General features: G+C 33.9%; 1 protein-coding gene across 1 annotated transcript; it reads left to right on the top strand.

Moving 5' to 3' along the window:
* Nucleotides 1–2,322: 2,322 nt before the first annotated feature.
* Nucleotides 2,323–9,413, top strand: LOC112293521 (1,4-alpha-glucan-branching enzyme, chloroplastic/amyloplastic). Its single transcript, XM_024543028.3, has 14 exons — nt 2,323–2,986; nt 3,713–3,796; nt 4,150–4,441; nt 4,670–4,739; nt 5,049–5,318; nt 5,516–6,422; nt 6,798–6,914; nt 7,017–7,079; nt 7,231–7,338; nt 7,647–7,748; nt 7,926–7,993; nt 8,234–8,315; nt 8,672–8,788; nt 8,950–9,413. The coding sequence occupies exons 1-14, from the start codon at nt 2,912–2,914 to the stop codon at nt 8,971–8,973; spliced, it is 2,379 nt and encodes a 792-aa protein (XP_024398796.1). The 5' UTR covers nt 2,323–2,911; the 3' UTR covers nt 8,974–9,413.
* The last annotated feature ends 11,971 nt before the right edge of the window (nt 9,414–21,384 follow it).

Raw genomic sequence — 21,384 nt, 5'->3', positions numbered from 1 at the left:
ACAAATACAAAATCTAGTTAGAAAATTTATTTTCAGAAAAATCAAATTTTCTATAAAACATAATTATAAATCTAAAAAAACAGAAGAGTTATTCTGAAGTCTTTTCAAAAATTAATTTACAAAATATGATTTCTAATATGAATAATATATAAAACTAAAAATTAATAAATACATTTTAAAAGAAATATAATTTATATCTTTTTTCAAAAAATAAATATTCTACAACAAGTCATCAAGTCAATAATATATATATATATATATATATATATATATATATATATCAAATGATTTATAACAAGTATATCACATAAAATATCTTTTGTACATAAATCATTTGTTAAAATCAATATATTGTTTTTCAGATATTTGTAAAGCCATCAACCATATTTTCATAAACTAGGACTTTATTTAATAATTAATTTATATATTTCATATTTTTATAATTTTAAATGATTTTGACTAGGCTAAAATTTTATAATTGGTTCAAAATCCAAGTCCTCCCTATTGAGGAGACTAGGTTTAAACAATTGCTTCTAATGAACTTTTTCATCACAAAACATTCCTCGGCGATCTCTTCATGTAATACAGCCATGTTAACATCGCAAATCAAAATAGAGAAATGCAACATTTTGCTTCTAGAAACTAAACGTACAATGACTCGATAAGAGTAACGCTCAACATGAACAATACAATCCGAGTTACGTATAAATCTGAGAACAAATTCCGTATGTATGCAAAACGGCGCAACCAATTCCATCTTCTTCTCTTTGAAGGAAGAGAAATTAAAGAATTGCTGGTGCTAAAACCAGATCAGTCGATAGAATAGAAAAGCAGTATTCGTGAACTACACAGCACTCGAATACAAATGTCAATGCTACACCAATACTCCGATCTGTGAAGAAGAAAAAACTTGGGCTCAAATAAACGGAATACTCAAAATTGAGAGACTCAGGGCGAATTGTTGTGAGCTATACTGAGAAACAGGTAAACAACAGACAGACAGGGCAGATCTCCGAAGTCTTAACATGTTAAGAAATAGATTTAAAAAGAAAAAGGCGAGAAACTCTACACAGCACGACGTGCCATGCTTCAAAGCCTTGGCTGCTCCACGGCACTGCAAGCATTCGAGCGATACAATCAGCCCTGAAATTGAGGCAGAGAAGTTATGAAAGCATCGTGAGAAAAGACCGACGACGAAGACGACGACAACGACGAGAAACTTGGACAAACGAAGCAGCACAGTCGAATGAAACTTGCACGAAATTATTATAACGCTTTAACTTTTCACATGTACAGTTATTCTGGATGGTAATTTGGATTATTCGTCCAAGTTGATTTAACCTTGGTGCTATTGTTTTATTTTTATTTCTTTACCTCCACCATGGAATATGAATTGTTCCAGGGGTTACGAATCGATGTCGCTACATGCATCACTGCTGCACTTTTTGATGTCTTCAATTTGTACCCCTCTTGTTTTGAAAAAAATTACGTTATTTTAAAGTCATGTGTAATGTTGGTTGGAATGACTGGTGACATTCTCCCAGTCTCCTTTTTCCCACAGTGTGCAAGTTGGGCCGAGCCTCCTTGCCTCTCCAGCAAGGGGGTCACTACAAGACAAGCAGGTCAGAAAATATTCCTCGGGCAGCTCCGAAATGGGAGGCTGGGAGCACCCGTTGCCTCCCCCTTCAGCCCCGCCCCAGGTCCACACCCCCTCCCAACCCCCCCCCCCCCTCGATACTGTCCCTCCTTTTCCACTCCTCGTTTGGGAATCTCATCGAGGTCTCCTGTCGTTCTGTGGCTGCGGATCAAGGTTTTGACAAAGCGACTGAGATCCGAGAGTTTAGTATCGTCATGACGAGGTGGCTGCCAGTTGGTCAGCTGGTGAGGAGGTTCAAGAGCAGGTGTGAAACGGAGCATCCGGTTTGGAACCTCCAACCATCCGTTCCCACGGTCACTCGCTCTCGACGTAATAGATATCCCCGAGAGGGTTCCCCTGTGAGACGGCAGGCTTGGGTTCTCGCGGAATTCGTGCTTGAAAGAGACCTCGCAGTAGGGGAAGTTGCTGGTGACTCATGGCCACTGCAGTGGGAACGCCCAGGAAGGCATAAATGAGTTGTCCATACATTGCCTTCATCCCATTGGGGAGAATCTGGTGCCAGAAGGAAGAAGGAGCAGAAGCGGAAACTAACCTCTCAAACGAAAGCTTGTTTCAACTTACAAAATTGGTGATCATGGAGCAATTCGTTCGTTCCGAATGAAAACAAAGGTGAACCAATGACGAATATCGGTTTGGGAGTTTGAGGTGGGAGTTTGTTTTTGAACGAGGAGGGAGATAAAGAAAAGGCCTGGAGGATGAGGAAGCGAAGTTGGGGGGGGGGGGGGGGTTTGCTGGGCAAGGGAGGTGCTGAAAGGGAAGGTCGCTGGCTATGGCTGGCCGTGAAGGACGGCTACCCGTGACCCTCTCACTCCCAACCAGTTTGAGGCTGTAGCGCCACGCGGCCACCCTAACCATTCTTCCTTCCATGGATCTTCACCCAGTGCTTCGTTAGATATTCAGTCCACCTTCCCATTTGGATTCCGTGGTGGTAATGTAGACTCGGAATTGAGAGTAGAGCAGGGAAGCGTCGAGATTGTTCTCGGGATTCCGTTGCGGGACTCGTCTGGTGGAAGTAAGTCTGGGTTGTGTTTACTAGGAACTCGGCATCGTAGCACACCGTGGCACAGGGTTATCGAGCAGGGACGAGCGGGCAGCATATCATTGCTATCTACCGCCTGAAGCGCGTGCATGCGAGACGGCAGCATTGCGTTGTCTCTACGGAACTAGGGGGTTGGGAGTGCGAAGGAGCTAGGGAGAGCGAAGGAGCTAGGGAGAGTCAAGGGTGGAGGGATCGTCCCTTAGAATTCCATCAACATGCTCGCTGTACCAGCCTGTCACGGTCGCTCCTCTCCCGCCGCTACTCATGCATCTCTACAATCTTCGAGTCAGGTGTGTCCGCTCTCTTTCTCTCCTGCGCCCTGGATTCATTGCATTGTGAGAGGATTTTGTGTGGTGCCCCCCTTTGTTAGCTTGTAGTCGTGTGGCGACAATGGCGCGGCTACCGGGGTTTTGGCGGGTCTCTCTTGGTGTTTGGTTCTTCTGGATGTATGGCTGTCCAGTAGTCGTGATTGCGAGATAACTTAGGATCAGTTTAAGGCGGAATTATAACTGATGCTGATTTCGCGGTTGAATGATTACAATCCTCCCGCACTTCTACTTGTTCTAGCAAAAGACAGTGATATAGAGCATCATAGTATTTATAGTTGAATGCTGCGAATTTCGGCATATTATCACTCGAGGATGTGGTTACTTTACCAGAGCGTAATGGAGGGTCTTCATAATTTGATTCTCTATTGCTCAAGAATTGGCGATCGAGAAATAGTCACTGTGATATGCATTGATTTTTACATGGCTGATTGGTTAATCCGGGCAGGAATATTTTGTGGTACAGATGTTGTAAGAGTGGAGTTCTATGATTAGGGCTAAGCGATAGTATGTAGTATATTGCCATTTGGAGAGTTACTTGTGTCATGAAAGAGGGGCCGCAGACTCCCCTGCTCTTATGGCATTGTCTACCTCTTCCACAATCTTCCCGTTATTGTTTGGATGATTCCAAACAGAGGATTTTGTAGTTGGCAGCAATTTTGATGTGCGCAGTTGTTTTATGTAACACAGGTCGAAGGCAGGGGTATAACGTCATCGGACGTGTTAGGTTGGCAGCGATTGACTCTGAAAAGGTCCATGTGGGGAGTTGGAGGGGTAAGTTTTAACCTTTTTCACTTGTTACCTTATCCTCTTGTGCATTGAAATATGGTTCAGCGGGCAGGCACACATTATTTGTTTTTTGTGAGAACTTGGTCATTACTGCGCTTGCGGAGGATTCAGACCGATATTTGTGTGACTTTTCTGTATAGATACCGGTTTTCAACTTTTAAATGACTCAGCATATGTAAGTTTTTTTCGTTTGTAGCCATCGGCCAATGGTGTTGACTTGAATGATTGAACATTCATTTGCAGTTCCAGTGCAAATGATTTTCAGATTGCAAGGCTTCTTGTTAGTTGAAAGTTCCTACCCCCTTTCATGTTTCATGTGTTTGTGTCACAATGTGCAGCTCTCGCGAAGCTTGAACTTCAAGTCTAGCTCACCTCCCACAGTTAGGGCAACTAGCATAAAAACAGAGAAGACAGAAAAGCCGGATAAGCCAGCAAAGTCAGCTGAGCCGGCTGAGCCGGCTCAGCTGGCTGGCTGGAAGGACTTAAATGGGATGGAGAAGTTGGGTGTAGTGGAAGTGGACCCTATGCTCGCCCCTCATCAAAATCATCTCCGATACCGTTATCGTGAATTCTTGAAACGAAAGATGGAAATTGAGAAGGTTGAGGGGAGTTTGGAGAATTTTGCCAAAGGTGAGTACTCCTCTTCTCTACAATCCCATCAAGTGCTGGTGATAGTAATGACGTAATTCACTGCTTGAAACTCACGGTGTTCACAATCATGATTAACTACTTTGCCATTTTTGAGTGGTAATTCAGTACTCTTCCAACCTCTAGAAGAATGAGAATAGTATGTGCTCCACAACAGGATCAATGAATCAGAGATGGGGAATTAAATGGATGTTGTGTTGTGTTGTGTAGGTTATGATAAGTTTGGATTTACTCGTGATGGGGACTGCATCGTGTACCAAGAATGGGCTCCTGCAGCAGCGTGAGTTTTTTCCTTGGTTTTCTCGATTTATTTTATAGGAATTAGGTTAAATGGCTAGATCTAGCTAACTTAATATAGTTACGAATGTTTTACAGTTTACAGGTTACAGTTTTTTCATAATTTAGTTTCGCTAGAATCCTTTCCGGGAAGTTATATGATGGAATTGTTTGCTAGACGTGGCGGCTAGTATTTTCCAATCGTGATCTAGATTTACATCACATATGTACCAATCTATAGACGAGGGCACAGTTGCTATTGCATGGAGCAGCATCAAGTTTTGATATCTGAAGAGAACTTTGTTTTGGACAGGGCTGCTCAATTGATTGGTGACTTCAACAACTGGGATGGAAGTAATCACAAGATGGAAAGGGACGAGTTTGGTGTCTGGTCTATCAGGTTGCCTGATGAGGATGGTGTTCCTGCCATCCCTCATGGTTCCAAAGTTAAGTTCAGAATGCAGAAAGGCGATGGTACTTGGGTGGATCGTATTCCAGCTTGGATTAAATATGCCGTGGTTGACCCTAATGTGTTTGCTGCATATTATGATGGTGTTTACTGGGATCCACCTGCGGAAGAAAAGTAAGTCAAATCTGCGTGAAGCCTTTCATGTTATCCACTAATGTTGAAACTCTAGGACTCTATGGTACATGGTGTACGTCAGGCAGGCGTTTGGTGCATTTGTTTTTAAATGGGGTTTTTCGCTTCACCCAGAGTTTTTGAGCATGTATGGGATGCTTCGATATGTGTTCAAATTTTGATCTTGTGCTTTGATTTAGATATGAGTTCAAGCATGCTCGTCCACCAAAACCGGCAGCTCCACTCATCTACGAAGCTCATGTAGGGATGAGCTCGAAAGAGCCTGTTGTAGCGTCCTACAGGCAGTTTGCAGACGAAGTTCTTCCTAGAATTAAAGCGAATAATTACAACACTATACAGCTAATGGCAATTATGGAGCATGCTTACTATGGTTGCTTTGGGTATCATGTCACAAATTTCTTTGCCGCCAGTAGCCGTTGTGGTACTCCCGAAGACCTGAAGTATCTGATTGACAAGGCACACTCCATGGGGCTTCGGGTTTTGATGGATGTGGTCCACAGTCACGCTAGCACAAATGCTGTCGACGGGTTGGCTGGGTATGATCTGGGTCAGTCTTCTCAGGAATCGTATTTCCACACTGGTGCTCGAGGATATCATACGCTCTGGGATAGTCGTCTATTCAACTATGGTTCTTGGGAAGTGCAGCGGTTTCTTCTGTCGAATCTGCGGTGGTGGATGGATGAGTATAAGTTCGATGGCTTCCGCTTTGATGGAGTCACTTCTATGCTTTACCATCACCACGGGCTGAACATGTGCTTCACTGGAAACTACCACGAGTATTTCAGTGAGGCCACTGATGTCGAAGCAGTGATGTATTTAATGCTCGCAAATGAGCTTGTCCACAAGTTATTACCCGATGCTACAGTGATTGCAGAAGATGTATCTGGCATGCCTACCCTCTGCCGATCCGTCGAAGAAGGAGGGGTTGGCTTTGACTATCGTCTCGCTATGGCTATACCGGACAAATGGATTCAATATCTGAAAGAGAGGAAGGATGAAGACTGGTCCATGGGTGATATTGTTTATACTCTAACCAACCGGAGATACACAGAGCCATGTGTTGGATATGCCGAGAGCCATGATCAGGTGATTAGCTTTATCCTCTGCCTTTTCTTCCTTTATTGATGCTGTCATTTGTCTTTTACTTTATCCTACAATAATTCTACACGAGTTGCTGAAATTTTGTAATATTTCTGATTAGCTTATTCAGTGTGTTCACTATCAGATTTTTTTTTTTTTTTTTTTTTTTTTTTTGAAACTGTACACCATTTCTGTACATATGTTTTTCCTCTTGCAAAAGGACAGAATTATCGTACGCAGTAACTTCGTATCAGTGGTTCCGTAATGGGGTTTCTTTTACATTGATCACAGTCTATATTCGTAGAAATAGATATTTAGGTCCTGACGACTGATTTATGAATATATGACCTCAGTATGCTTATACGTGCTTATCGTCTGTAGTCAATGGTTGGAGACAAGACATTTGCATTTCTGTTGATGGACAAGGAAATGTATTTTAGCATGACAGCTACGCAACCAGCAAATCTAATTGTCGACCGTGGGATTGCATTGCATAAGGTAAAACGCTCTCTTTTAAGCCTTCTTCGAGACCTTGTATGGATTTTCTTTTTCTTTTGAGAACCATATGTGCGCAGTCACTGATAAATACAATTCCCGCAGATGATTCACTTTATTACCATGGCTCTGGGTGGAGAAGGTTACTTGAATTTTATGGGCAATGAGGTAAATACTTTCACGTGACTGTCATAAAGCTTTGAATGAGTGGGGCGTCCAAAAGCTTTTGCATTTGACTAACTAGTTGCGATAAACAGAGAACATGATACACAGTCAAGTTTTATTTTTGAACTGAACAGTAGGTCGTTGAAATGTACAGTTTGGTCATCCAGAGTGGATCGACTTTCCTAGACAAGGCAATAATTGGTCATTTGACAAGTGCCGAAGGCGGTGGGACCTTGTGGACCAGGACCATCTTCGATATAAGGTTTGTTTTTGACTGGTCTGGTGCATCGTGTTAATGATTTGTTCATTCCTTTAATTTATTGGACTGTGATTCATGCGGAGTTATCGCTTGTATCATTAGGAAACAGTTTTTAAAGTCTTAGATATCCATCTGAGCTCACAGTTATTCCTTACATAATGATATCCAGTAACTTAGTGATAAAAAGTAGCATTTGAATGTCCGAAGGTAGGAGTGCAAGATCTGGGTTGAACATTTGAGACTTAATAGCTCTACCTTCTTAACACAAAGTTTGCCTCTGTTTTTGTTCTCATATCGATATTGTATTACAGTTCATGAATAATTTCAATAGAGCAATGATAGCGCTTGAAGAAGAATTTCAGTTCGTGAGTTCTCGAAAGCAGTATATCTCCTGTCAACATGAATATGACAAGGTCAGTAGAATCTTTCTTTCTCATCTGTGACACTTCGAAAGGTCCTAACTAGCCTTTTAAGTAGCCGTTTCTTTCTGAAGATAGTATTGCATTAATGCAGGTTCCTTTAGGTGCCTCAATTGCTGATTATCACATGATCTGCATTTTTAACTTGACATGTGACCGGAATATTTTCAGCTAATTGTTTTTGAAAGAGGAGACCTGGTCTTCGTCTTTAACTTCCATCCGACAAACACGTATTCTGGGTAAGTAGCACTCTCGTACGCAACTACCAGGACTATGGACAAGTACTCTGTAATATGTGTTTTTGCAGCGCAGTATAAAGTACTGCAGAGTTTCAACATGAATTTAACAAAAGACTAAGGTTACTTGTTGGGAAATGATACGGTGCAGTTTAGATTCGTAACTGCTGATAGATTCGTATGTCGATGAATCAATGACTATGAGAAATCATAAATTCTTATCGGATGTACTCCCGTTTTCAGGTTGAAGGTTGGCTGTGAGATTCCTGGCAAATATCGAATTTGCCTGGATAGTGATGCGGCTGAGTTTGGAGGTCATAGTCGGGTAAATATTAAACGAAATTTCTTATTGTATTGTTTTCAGAGTGGTTGAAAGTAATTCCTCTAATTACGAGTGCTTTTCTTGAGCGTACCAGAACATGCAATTGCTTATTTTTCGGGTGTACATAGAAACAATGTGTATTTCTTAACTCCAACATAGATCTTTGTCGATTTCAAATGTTAATCCAGTAACCAGAAATGATGCATTGCAGTACTCAATTGTGGTAGAGTTGGTAAGACTAGGTGATGCAGGACAGTTAACGTTCTACTTTTGTCTTGACGATTCCTTACTGGATTACATGTCAAGTTTTGTCAAACTACCGCTGCTGGTAGGTTTATTTGTTTCCCTTCACCTTACAGGTGGATCATAATGTTGATCACTTCACTAGTCCCGAGGGTGAGCCAGGAAGGCCAGAGACTAACTACAACAACCGACCGCACTCCTTTATGGTCATGGCTCCAAGTCGAAGCTGTCAGGTTAGCTATCTTTCTATGATCTGTTTGTGCTACAAATCATACAGTGAAATGGCCGAAATTCTTTTTTTGACCATTTTTAAATCCTCAGGGAATCTGAATATGTCTGGGTTACTTCTTTGATTTTCTTTAAAGTTAAACGGGTTACTTGGTTCTGGATGTAGGTATACTACAAAGTACCGGAGTGAATTGGAGATAGACTTTGGATCATTATTGCCTACTTTATTACTGTACAATACATTCTGCCATGTATACTGAGGTAGGGAGCATGCTTTTGGCGCTTCCTTCAAGGCCTCTTCCCTGCCTGTGGTTGACAATTATGGTTTATCAGCCTTTTTAGAGCTGCAGCTACTTTTGACCAGCTTATATCTTACTTAGAACAACTCAACACAAGGTGTGTTGAGATCCCTGCACTCTATCCCCTTCTTTAGATGGCAGCCATTCGAGGAACCTAGTTGCGAGATGTAAGGTCTTTACTGGTACTGGCTAACTCAAAGTTGAAGTGAATTGGTATGTATCATCAGATCTTTATCTAGAATAGTGATCGAGTGTTGATAATCATGGCGTGCAGTCCTTGCTCAAAGACAAATACTTTCCGTCTTAAAACTAACCTTCAAATTTCCTTCAATTCTAGGTGGTTTGGGATTGTTCGATACATGATGCGCTATCACACAACGTAGTAAATTGAGGTTTCCAATCAAACTTTCTGGTACTGACTGTATGCAATCGCGAATTCGATTTTGTACATCTGCTTCTCATCTCAGATGCTGCTAAATATATGTCATCTGCTAAAATCCACATACTTTATTCAATCTGTGGAGACAATACACATGATAGTTGATTGATGGCATGATACTTGGAAAGTACCTATCATTATTGCTAGTGGACTGTTAGAACTGGTTAATTAACGTAGTGCACGCAAAGTAGTCGCCGAGTAATATTGATTTGCACAATTAGGTTCTTGGATGCAGTGTTCTGATCATTGGGAAATAGCCAACTACCATTGTACACTAATGAAACCAGCCAGGCACCAGATTGCATTTCTCTTGCAACAGTTTCACTTCAAATGGTAAAGCCAAAGAAGGTCCAATCAATTGCAAATCCCTCGAAACAATTTTCATCTGTTGGAAACATTCATAAAATCACCTAGATGTGACGGACCAACTTCTACATCTCTGACAACTGTTGTATGTTTGGGAGCGCCCCCCCTGTTGTGCCCTCGTTGACCGGTCAGCGAGCGGGAGGAAGGGGCAGAGCCCTTGAATTTTTTTAATTTTTGTTCTTTTACTAAGATTTTTCTTATAAAATTTGGTTTGGGATCGATGTTTTATTTGGAACTCTACACTTATCAATCGTGCTCTTTCACATCATTTGTTTTCTTCTTTGTTCCTCTTATTGAATTACAAGTGGAGAAGAGAGAAGTTCATGTATTCAAGCCTTATTTGCAAGGTTATTATTGCTCCATTGAAATCCATGCTTGAGTGAGATGTTGAAGAAGTGAGGGTGAAAATAAGTTTGAGAAAGGAAAAAACGAACTAGAGAAAAGTAGAGACAATGAGCAAAAAAAAAAAAAAAAAAAAAAACAAACAAACAAACAAACAAACAAACAAACAAACATGTAAAAGAAAAAAGAGAGACAAAGAAAAGAGAGCAAGAGATTATTTAACAACAAGTAGTAGATGTGTGGTATGACATTGCAACATGGATCCTCCTACTGATAACTATTACAATTCATTTGAAGATCTTATCACTAATATCTAAAAATCTGTATTTTCTGTGACTACATTATTATGAAGTAGCAATCAATAGTCAATAATAAAGTTTGGTTCAAATTTGAAAAAGAGAAGAACTTAAAGAGGATATGTAAACAAGTGAGATAAGTATTAAAGATACTTTGATTTTTTATCTTCATAGTAAAGGAAGATGGGCTAATGACATTCAATCCAAATTTTTCCATGGTTTGGAAGGGCATTATATTCAAATCACTCCCACTGTCTATAATAGTATAAGAAATTATTTTTTTCATAATAGAAATCTTAATTTTTATTACTTTTACCTCACTTTATTTAATATAGGTATCTATTTTTGTTGCTACTTTGATTTTAAGCCTTCTTTGGTGTCTTATGGAAATATTGTTTTTTAGTGCCTTCTTAACTATTAAAAAAATATCTAATGGTTGAAAAAAAAATGTGATATTAGCTTTTAATTTGCTAAGATCATTCTTTAAGTTATACTCTTGTGTATTGGATTCTACTACATCCTTGTGTTGAAAGATTTTACATGTGAGAATTTTGGAACCTTTTCAACTATAATTATTTAGATTAATACTTGATTCATGTTCAATCTCAAGATTTTGAAATAATAGTTCTTCTACCAAAATTTTAAATCTTATAGATTTGATAATTTTATTTTAAGTTATCTTAATTGTATCCTTTGTGACTCGTTCTAAAATTAAGAAGCAAGATTGACTATCTGTGGTACTAATGTCTTTCTCTTAATAGATAGATAAAGATGTCGCCTTAGATCTAGTCATTACTGGTAGAGTTGATACCACATATAAATTCTTTTCCATTGATTGATTTTTTCTAAGATTATTGAACTCAATTTTGAAGAAAAGGCTTAATTAATACTAAATTGTGTAGAATTTTGAATAGCTTCCAATTCTCTTATGGAGTGAGAAATAAACCTCACATCTTGAAATCTTAGGCCATGTCTTAATTGATTAGAAGGATTTTGACCTTGAAATTGACTTTGATAAGGATTCAATAGAATATATCTCAAATTAGTTTAAAATCTATTATGTATATTTTAGCTTTATCTATTATTTTCATAGTCATAGTACAAGTTTGGAGGGGTTAAGTTGTTATTTTTTGGAGGTTGACTTATCCTCCTATGACTTTCAAATGATTGTTGAATATAATTATGAGGTGGAGGTTGTAAAGGAATTATTCTATCAGGTTTTATACAAAATTCTATGGAATGGTTATCACTACAATTTTTACATTCTACTTGATTTTCAATCCAACATTAATCAAGTAGGTATATTTTCCTGTAAAATACCTAAAAATCTATTTGTTCTCTTGCTTGACCCTTAGGACCTTAGTTCCTAGAATTAAATCCTTATTACTTTTACATCTTTGAAAGAATTGACATTTATATAGCAATACATATGATTGAGACTGTTAATTTTGTAAGGGCATGGAGTTGCAAAATTGGGCCAAATACCCTAGTTGTCTACATTGAATACACCATAGTCTTGTTGTATGTCTTTCTAACTCAATAGGAGGTAGAAAAGAATTGAGGTTGGAATTTCTAGCCAATCAAGCTAATTATTCTATCATTAATTTCATTTGATGAGTGATCTAGATTTAAAATTCTAAATAAGATGTCTTAATCTTTTTTTGTAAATCTTCATTTTATCTATTATCTTCAATAGGATAAGTTAAGGTCAATGAAGGAGGTGGAGGCCTAGTATTTTAAAGTAAGAGATAGACTTTTATAGTTGTAGAAATTAATGGTGGTTGTTCATGCATCTAAGAGCTTGATGCATAAAGAATCTTAGCATGTATGGATATGAAGTTAGAAATAATATGGTCTTCTTTACACCACAGTCTTTTGTGATCTTTATTTATTTATTCTACTTCTTTTGATTTATTTTTGGCTACTATAAGATCTTTAGGACTTGCATAAAAGATTTCTTTAATTATTTCTTCTTTGACAAATCTTTGAATAAAAAAATACTTCAAAATATCATTTGTAAGAAAGGTTCCTATAAATCTTATTACTACTAATTCAAAACATCAAATGTAGGACATGATGTCTTTATCTTTTCCTTATCTAAGAGAAAATAAAGCAATTAGGGTCGTGCTTTCCTCAACTTCAAGCCAAAAATGTTCTAGAAAAGAACATTGGATCATATTCCAACTTAAGAAGATTTTAGGCAAGTGGTTGAAATACCACTTATATATTCCCTCTTTTAATGTGGTTGAAAATCACACTAAATAATAATGGCTGTCCATTATTAAATACTTAGTTAATATTTCTATAAAATACTCTATGTGGGCCAAAGGATCTTAATATTCAACAAAGAAGGTCTAATAATTCTTAAGGATTTTAGATTTTTTAAAGGTTTTATTAAGATGGATTTATTAGACCTAGTAGAATAGTACATTAAAATTCTACAATCATGATGAAATCTCTAAAAATAAATAATAAAATTAATAAAATTAAAAATTAAAAAAATTAAAACAAGTCAAACTAAGTAATTATAGAATTTAAGTTTTTAACATCTTGTACTTATTGACGTGCATCCTACTTAAATACTCCTTCCAGCGAAGAAAGGAAACACAACAAAAATAACCTAAAAGAAGAATTTTTACTTTTGTATCACTCCTATCAAGGCTTTTCTTCTTTTAGACTATTACATGGAACGACTTTGTGTAGGAGTGATCCTAAGCAACGTTCAATACAATGGGCATTCTATTACCAATAGAGAACTTAAGTTATGATTTTTTTTTTTTTTTTTTTTTTTTTTTAATCCTTTATACCAATATTATTAAGAAATTATCTACTACTTGTTTAACAATAAAATTTACTAGACAAAATAATTCCTTGCATATATCAAATCAATTTGAAGGAGAACTCACTTTATTGCATTCCAAACTACTTTATTACTTATTAACAAATCACCAAAAAAAAATTCTAAGCAATCTTCCTAATTGATCATGAGCTCAATCTAAAGGATAAGATCAAAATTAAAGGTTCTATTTTATTCCACTACATTCAAGTCCTAGAAGAAAGAATAGATAAGTACTTCTTTCACTTCTTCTTCTTAGGTTTTATCTTCAAACTCTTTGCTCTTTATTCCAAATACATGCATTAAAATTTGAATAATTGAAATCATTCAAAAATACTTAGAAACTAACTTGAATTTTTATTCTTTAAGTGCAAAGTTTTTGTTTTCACTCCTTGCTTCTAAATCCACAACTTATATTAATTTAATAAAAAATTAAAAAGCTTAATGCATTGTCCTAGGAGAACTTACTTTAGAATGTAGCTTTTGAATTTTGAATCTTTTATCTTTTTCTTTTTTCTTTAGCATTACTTCTTTTTATTTTTTCTTTTTATTTTTTCTTTTCTTTCCAAAATTACTTTCAATTAATGTTAAAATATTCTTGAAATTCTTGAAAATTTCTTTTTATTTGCTATAGCTATGAATAAGAAAGATATAGCACATAGAGAGGATGATTAAATCTTTCTACTATTAGAAAATTTCCGCCAATAAGGAATTTATAATTATATGAAAAAAGAGGATATTAAGGATAGAAGGGGTGATTAAATCCTTCTAACCTCTAGAGATAGACCTTTAATAAGAAATTAACAAAGAAAGGGAATTCATGACCAAATTTGAAGAAGAATTCTATCTTTGATAAAGATCTTTGTCTAATCCTAGTCTAATTCTAATCCTTAAAATAATCCTAAGTCAATAACTAAGTTTCCTTCTACTTTGCCTTAAATTTCTTTAAGCTCTCTCTTCACTCTAAGTTCCTACATAACAATAATCTATAACAATATCAAAAGATTATACTAACATAAGATAAAACAATTCAAAAATATAAAGCAATAAAACTATTACCTTTCAAGCAAGCATAAGACTTATAGGATAAGACTCTTGGAAAATACACCAAAATATGAGATAAAATAAACCTCCACTTGTTGGAATATATTCTAGTTCATCATAAGTAAATTAACTATTTAAATTTTTAGAAGTTATAGCTATTAATTAAATCCTAATCAAATTACTCCTAACCTCTTTAAATCATCTAAGTAGTCTATCAAAAACTCCACCACCAACTCACACTTACAATAATAACTCACTAAAATATTTGTGTATTGAGAATCTATTTATTTAATTTATTAATTAATTATATTATTCTTATTAATTTATTATTATTATTATTAATTAAAATTAATCTATCAATAAGATTTCATCTAAGTATAAGTTTTCATTCACATATAAAGATTCATCCAATATATTTTTATCTAATTTAAAATCATTTATTCAATTTTAATTGTTCATCCAAACTAACTCAATTCAATCCTAATCTTAATTCATCCACATACTGATTGAATTCTTGTAGAGAAGGTTGATGGACGTCATGCCACTAGCTTTGACAACAAGCTTCTTGCCTCTGCAATAGTAACTACTTCAATCCCCGACTTCTCCAACCTCCGTTGTCGTAATACGTGAAGTCTTACTTGAAAATACTCCGGGCACCTGGCTGTGGAAGGAAGAATGGAAATTGCAATAACAAAATCCTAATTCTAATAGAATATTAACAATGCTCTAATTAGACCATAACAATGCTAAGCAAGCTTAATCAAATTCAAAAAAACCTCAAAGAAATTTCAAACAAATAATAAAAATTCTTAAAGAAATATTAAAAGGATCATAAATATCATTCAAATACATCTCAATTCAATCTTAATTTAATTCTAGTTAAAATCCTATTGAACTTCATTCAAACTTTAGGCCCAAACTAATTAAATCTTAAATCCTAATAAAAACTTCAACCCTAAATCAAACCCTAATCCCAACCCTAAACCTTAAACCCTAAATAGAATCCTAGTAAAACCCTAAATCCTAATCCTAATCTTAAACCTAAACCAAACCCTAATCCAAACCCTAAACCCTAAACCTTAACCAAACCCTAAACCAAACCCTAAATCAAATCCTAAACAAACCTTAAACCAAACCCCAACCAAATCCTAAATCAAACCCTAACTAAACCCTAACCAAACCTTGATACAAATCCTAAACAAATCTTAAATCCTAAATCAAACCCTAATCCAAACCCTAAACCCTAAATCAAACCTTAAACCAAATCCTAAACCAAATCCTAATCAAACCCTAAACCAAACCCTAGTAATTCTTATAACAGATTTAAACCTCAATAACTAATGAATAAACCGTTGATCTTAACTCAATTTTTTTATACTTCTTAAAAACTAAGTTTAAAATAAGCATAAAAAGATTGAAAAGGATCGGATTTACCAAATTGACGATAACCTCAAAAATGTGCTTGGGTATTGACTGGCCTCCTTCTCCAATCTTGATGCCAATCTTTCAAAGCCAATATCTCTCCTTTACACCGTTCGATTGATCTCAAAATTCTCATATAGATAGAAAAACAAGTCTAATATTCTTTCATACAAGTTTCACTCCAATCCAATCAATAGATTGCACAAAATCTCAAAAATCCCCACAAGACCTAAAATTCTACTTTCTAAGACCTTGATCCTTTTATACCTCAATATCCCTCAATTCAACCGTTAGATCAAGCTCAAATTCATGACACATATTAAAAACAAACTATAACCATAAATCCACAAAATTTCATCCATAGATCTCTTACAAAACTCTTGAAATCATCCAAAACATAAACCCTATTTTATTTCATAAAATCCAAATCATCCAAAACAAACCTTGACTTTGCAAAGCTCTTATAAAGTCATATCAACTCCAAATCACCCAAAATCAATGCCCATAGAAACCTTATCCAATCTTCTATCAAATTCCACTCTCCGATCTGCCAAAGAATCTTGGAGTCGTTGTCGAGACTCAGTTTTAAGCCTCAGGGTTTGATTTCGACCCTGGTTCATAACCGGCCCTCTCTGGGTATCAACATCTAGTTTTTTTTTAGTAATTTTTATAGAATTTACTCTTAACTTCCTCCTAAAGATGTCTATATCATTTATTTTTCCAATCTACCTTATTTTGCCTTATTTTTTGCCCTACAAAATAAATAGAAGCTATTTTTTTTAAAAGGGCAGCATTACTACTAAAAGTTTTACTACCTTCCTAACTTTTATCCATATTTTTCTACCTTTTCTTTTAACTTGGTACTTCTATAATAAGACCCATATTATTATCTCTCACCATATAGTCGTGTTACAACACGACACCATACTAGAGCATCAAATTGGATCCTCAAGCTAATCATATGAATAAAATATGACATTATGTGATCATTCTAACAAGGTGATTCAGGGCTCAAGAAAATCACCCTTATTCTTTTGTTACAAAGCCAAGCCTGCCTAGCCTTCAACATGATCCAGACTACTAGCTACTTCTATAAAAAAAAAATCTCAGATACACTACTAGAATTTCAATTCTCATCTCAAAGTCCGAACTAATAAAATAGCTTCCTCTACATTGTATCAAATGAGGTAAAGTACATGCAAAATTAACATTAACTAATTTAAAAAAAAAACCTATTGATCTTAAAAAAGTATCTTCATAACTCCTATACTAGGGTGCATATCGACTATTAACAATCTATTTTCTATTTTTCATAAAAATTCTACTATTAATTTACAAAAATTATAATAAAAGATACAATTAGTATCTTTTTTATACTAAATATTCAAGTGAGTCAATTTTGTGATTCATAAATTATTTTCTATTTGTATATAATTTAATCCAATGATTTATTAATTACATCTATTTGATTCTATAAAGATCTATGATATATTTTATATATCTCTTCTTGAATCATATAAAATAGTGAATATCTTGGAAAAAAAATAAATGTCACTTCTTCCTATAGAAGTAGATAATAAATAAGACTTTAAAGTAGAAGAAGTCTTAGATTCAAGGAAATGCTAAAATAAATTGAAATATCTTATTCATTAGTGTGGATATGATATTAGTGAATGTACATGGGAGTTAGCTAAGAATCTTGCAAATGTAGCAAAAAATGTTGATGTTTTTTTTCAACAATATTTATCAAAATTAAGATAAAAAATAGAAAATCTTTATTAAAAAAGAAAAAAAATCCAAAGAAGATAGCATTTTATCTTCTATCTTTATTTTTAGTTTTTATATATTTGTAGTACTAAAAAATAGGGAATCAATAAGCAATAAATTTAATTCAAATACTATTTTTTATTCAATTACTGAATGAAACATTATAATTGCTACAGCCTTCAAGATGACGTAATAGAAATGAAGATCCTTAAGAATAATATGTTCTTCTCCAAATAGATAGCAATATATAATACATTTGGTATCATGACGTTAGAAGAGACTTTCAATATTTGGTGATTTTATTAGAGGTACAAACAACTCTTGACAATGTTATAAATGCTTTGTTTGAAAGAAGTTACAAAGGCTTTGATAATGATCAAATATTAGAGTGGTCTTTCCTTCCTAGAATGAAACATTATTGGTAGTTGAGAGGACCTATTATTTACCTTCAAAAGAAACAAAGATCTGAATATGTAACAAACACAAGTTGCCATATCTTGCACTTTTTCAATATATGATGATTTTTCTTTATAGAACTTGTATCTAAAAGGAGGAATAAATATATATTTATTTAGATAAAAAGTGCTCGATAGAAGATAAATATAGGTGGATTTGATATTATTTTGTGGCAAAGCTTCTTAAAAGCTTTATAGATGCATATTTTACTTTATATATATTGATAGTAGATTAATAGATTAAAAACTTAGCTAATAAATGAGCCATATATTGCACATATAAATAGCTTATGGTATAAGCTAAGGATGTGGTAGACATATAGAAAACTTGTCTTGCAAGTTAAGTCACGTGTCTTGCAAATTAAAAATATATTAAATGTTCTATAGAACGTTGCTATGTAGTTCTTTATTAGATAGTATATTGAAGATAAGAATGAATCTTTTTTCATTCATATCAAAGCCTTTGTAGTCTTTAGTCTTATTTCAAAACTTTCTAGTCTTTTTATCTTTGAAAACACCTACTTTAGTTTAATATTATTCCATCTTTGAATGATTTTTTAGTCTTTTTAAGTGATACAAGAATTTATTGATCTTTTAGTTCTTTGAAATTCATATCCATGATACTATGATGGTAAGACAATATTGGCACAAGCATTTTTTGAAGTTAAAAAATACAATAGGATCTTTTATTAGTATGATGATATTGATATGGTTGTTAGGATGATAGATGTGTCAAGACCTAAGAAGAAATTGAATTATACTCATTAGATTAAGTCAATTACAACAAGGATAATTGCTTCATTTTATATTCATACAAGAAACTTGTTTTAAATAGGAAAAAAACCTTAGAAGCTAAAATTTCCAAGCTAAAAAAATATTCAATAATAATATTTTATTATGCCAAGTTATTATATTTTATATTAATTTTAGAAGTAGAACAAGTTTTTTTACTTTAAAAAATCATATATTCGGTGCATTAAAACAAATAGTAGTTGTAACTATCACATGTCTTCAAAGAATGGCTAAGAATAATGTACCTACAACAAGCAAGGCAATTAAAATTTTATCTAGCTATTCAAGTAATTGTGGAGATCTTAGTACTCATATGTAATTTTTATTATTATTTGGCCTTACAAATGCTAATTTTGCAATAAGGCCTTTTATTTCAACTTCAATATAAGATGGAGATACTAATATTAAAGACACACTATATACTTTGGCTTACAAAGTATTGAATATGCCTATATTTTTCACTACTAATTTGGCTCCAAAATTTAAATAAGTAGAGATTTTTTAATTTGCTGGTAAAATATTAGAAATCAAGGTGCCAATACCATCTTTACAAATGGCTCAAATAGTCACAAAGCCTTCAATTGAAGATGATTTGGCTAAATTATAAGTAAAGTATGTAGATGAAACTATTGTTATATTTAATGAAAGTTACTTAATAGAAATAAATATGAATCCTTCATGTGAGGTCCTATTAGGTATATGAATAGCATTTTTGTCCAACATTATTATTAGACGTGCTCAAGAATGTTGAAACTTATATTTTTAACTTATACAATTAGTTAATGACATAATATATTTATTATTAACTGTACTAGTAGTAATATCACTTGTGCCACACCTTTATATATTATGATGGATTTTGATGCTCAATTAGTTATTAATAATAAGCGGCTTTTTCAAGATATAAGACTCATTATTAAAAATTATAATCTTGTCATATTACTATTATTACTTTAAGAAGTATGAAGCAAGCTACCAATTATACTAAGCGGCCATTGTATTTTATATTTTGTATTAGATTTAAACCACTTTACTCATACTTATCTCTAATGTAGAAGTCATTAGTGCCACCAATTATGATATTTTAGTTGATTAGTATGCACTTTATCTATTTGGTTTTGGTTTAGATAATTAGATTAAAAAAATATAAATTACACCAGGATGGTCTATTAGTGATAAAAAAAAATAAAAAATAAAAATAAAAAATCATTCTAATAACATTTGTAACAATTATTATGATTATATCAATAGAAACCTTATTTGGTTGTAATGTATTAGCATCAAACTTTCTTTGTAGAGCAATTCTATCAAAAAAATATTAGTATTTATATCCAATTCTATAGAATCAAATAATTCATTATCTTTAAAAGTTATGTAAGATATTGAAAAGATCCATCTCTTCTATAGAAAATATGTATAAAACTCTCTTGCTAATGTTAAGAGATCATATCTTCATTAGATATTTTAAAGTTATTAAATTATTTTTTGTTATTTATATTTATTCAAGCTATTCATTTATATCTATAAGATGAAGGTATTACCTTTGTGGAGCTCTTTATAGGTATTAATACATGTTTGGTAGTAATAGTGGGGTTTGGACTTATTGTTAGATAGTACATTCATATGGATACCAAAAATGTGCCTAATCAAGTAGCTTAATATCACATCCAAAAATTGTTAGTTTAATAACTAAGAAATTTCAACTTTTTACTATTCTTTGTTATTTTAGTAAATTTCCTTGAAATATCACCTTCATTAATAGTAAAGATTTGAAAAAATTAAATAATATTGATTTGTTGATTTATTAATGGCCTTATTAATATCATTTACATACTTGAATAAGGTAAGTTTTAGATGATCATTGATTTAGTTTATTTATAAATTTTATGCAACTTACATAATAGTGGTTTGTGCATTAAACCACACCACATGGATATATTTTTGAAAATAAAACTCTATAAAAAAACCATCAAAATATAAGTATTAAAATTTGGTCAATATATTCACCAATTCCTTAGTCTTTCAAATTTTTTAGATGTAGTGGATTTGGACTCTTATACCCATCAACCTTGTTAGATTTAAAGCAACATGGCCTTGTCTCACATACTTACAATAATACTTTTTAGAGTCAAACAACTTCTTTGATGTCAAATTGATGACACCTTACATGATAATTATATTTTATTGATTGTCATTAAGGATGATGAGCCTTCTCTTGCCTTAGTTAGTAAGGTAGAGGCACCTCATGATGCATTTCTAATCTTTGTAATATTTCTCATATCATTTGTATTTTGGGCACATGGACTTGGCATGGTTTAAGATGCTAATTTTTAAATCTATAACGAACCTAATGTTGATGAAAATGGTATGCCAAAGGCTTTTTCATTGGTACCAAGGTTGCTTATGATATCACTAAGAGATATTTTTTTCTTAAATTAGGCTATGGACTTTGACACTCTAGTATAGATTTTTGGCATATGCCTTATGATTCAAAAGTATTTTAATGACTATTTTAATACTTTAAAGTCAAAGAACAACACTCA

Source organism: Physcomitrium patens, chromosome 16, assembly GCF_059467195.1.
Source record: "Physcomitrium patens ecotype Gransden chromosome 16, ASM5946719v1, whole genome shotgun sequence".
Lineage (NCBI taxonomy): Eukaryota > Viridiplantae > Streptophyta > Bryopsida > Funariales > Funariaceae > Physcomitrium > Physcomitrium patens.
This window is presented reverse-complemented; position numbering and strand designations above follow the sequence as displayed.

Excerpts from the sequence above, each read along its gene's own strand:
- LOC112293521 (XM_024543028.3), top strand. The coding sequence starts at position 2,912 with ATGCTCGCTGTACCAGCCTGTCACGGTCGCTCCTCTCCCGCCGCTACT. Across the intron at positions 4,740-5,048 it reads GAATGGGCTCCTGCAGCAGC|GGCTGCTCAATTGATTGGTG; the intron begins GTGAGTTTTTTC and ends TGTTTTGGACAG. Across the intron at positions 7,994-8,233 it reads CCGACAAACACGTATTCTGG|GTTGAAGGTTGGCTGTGAGA; the intron begins GTAAGTAGCACT and ends TCCCGTTTTCAG.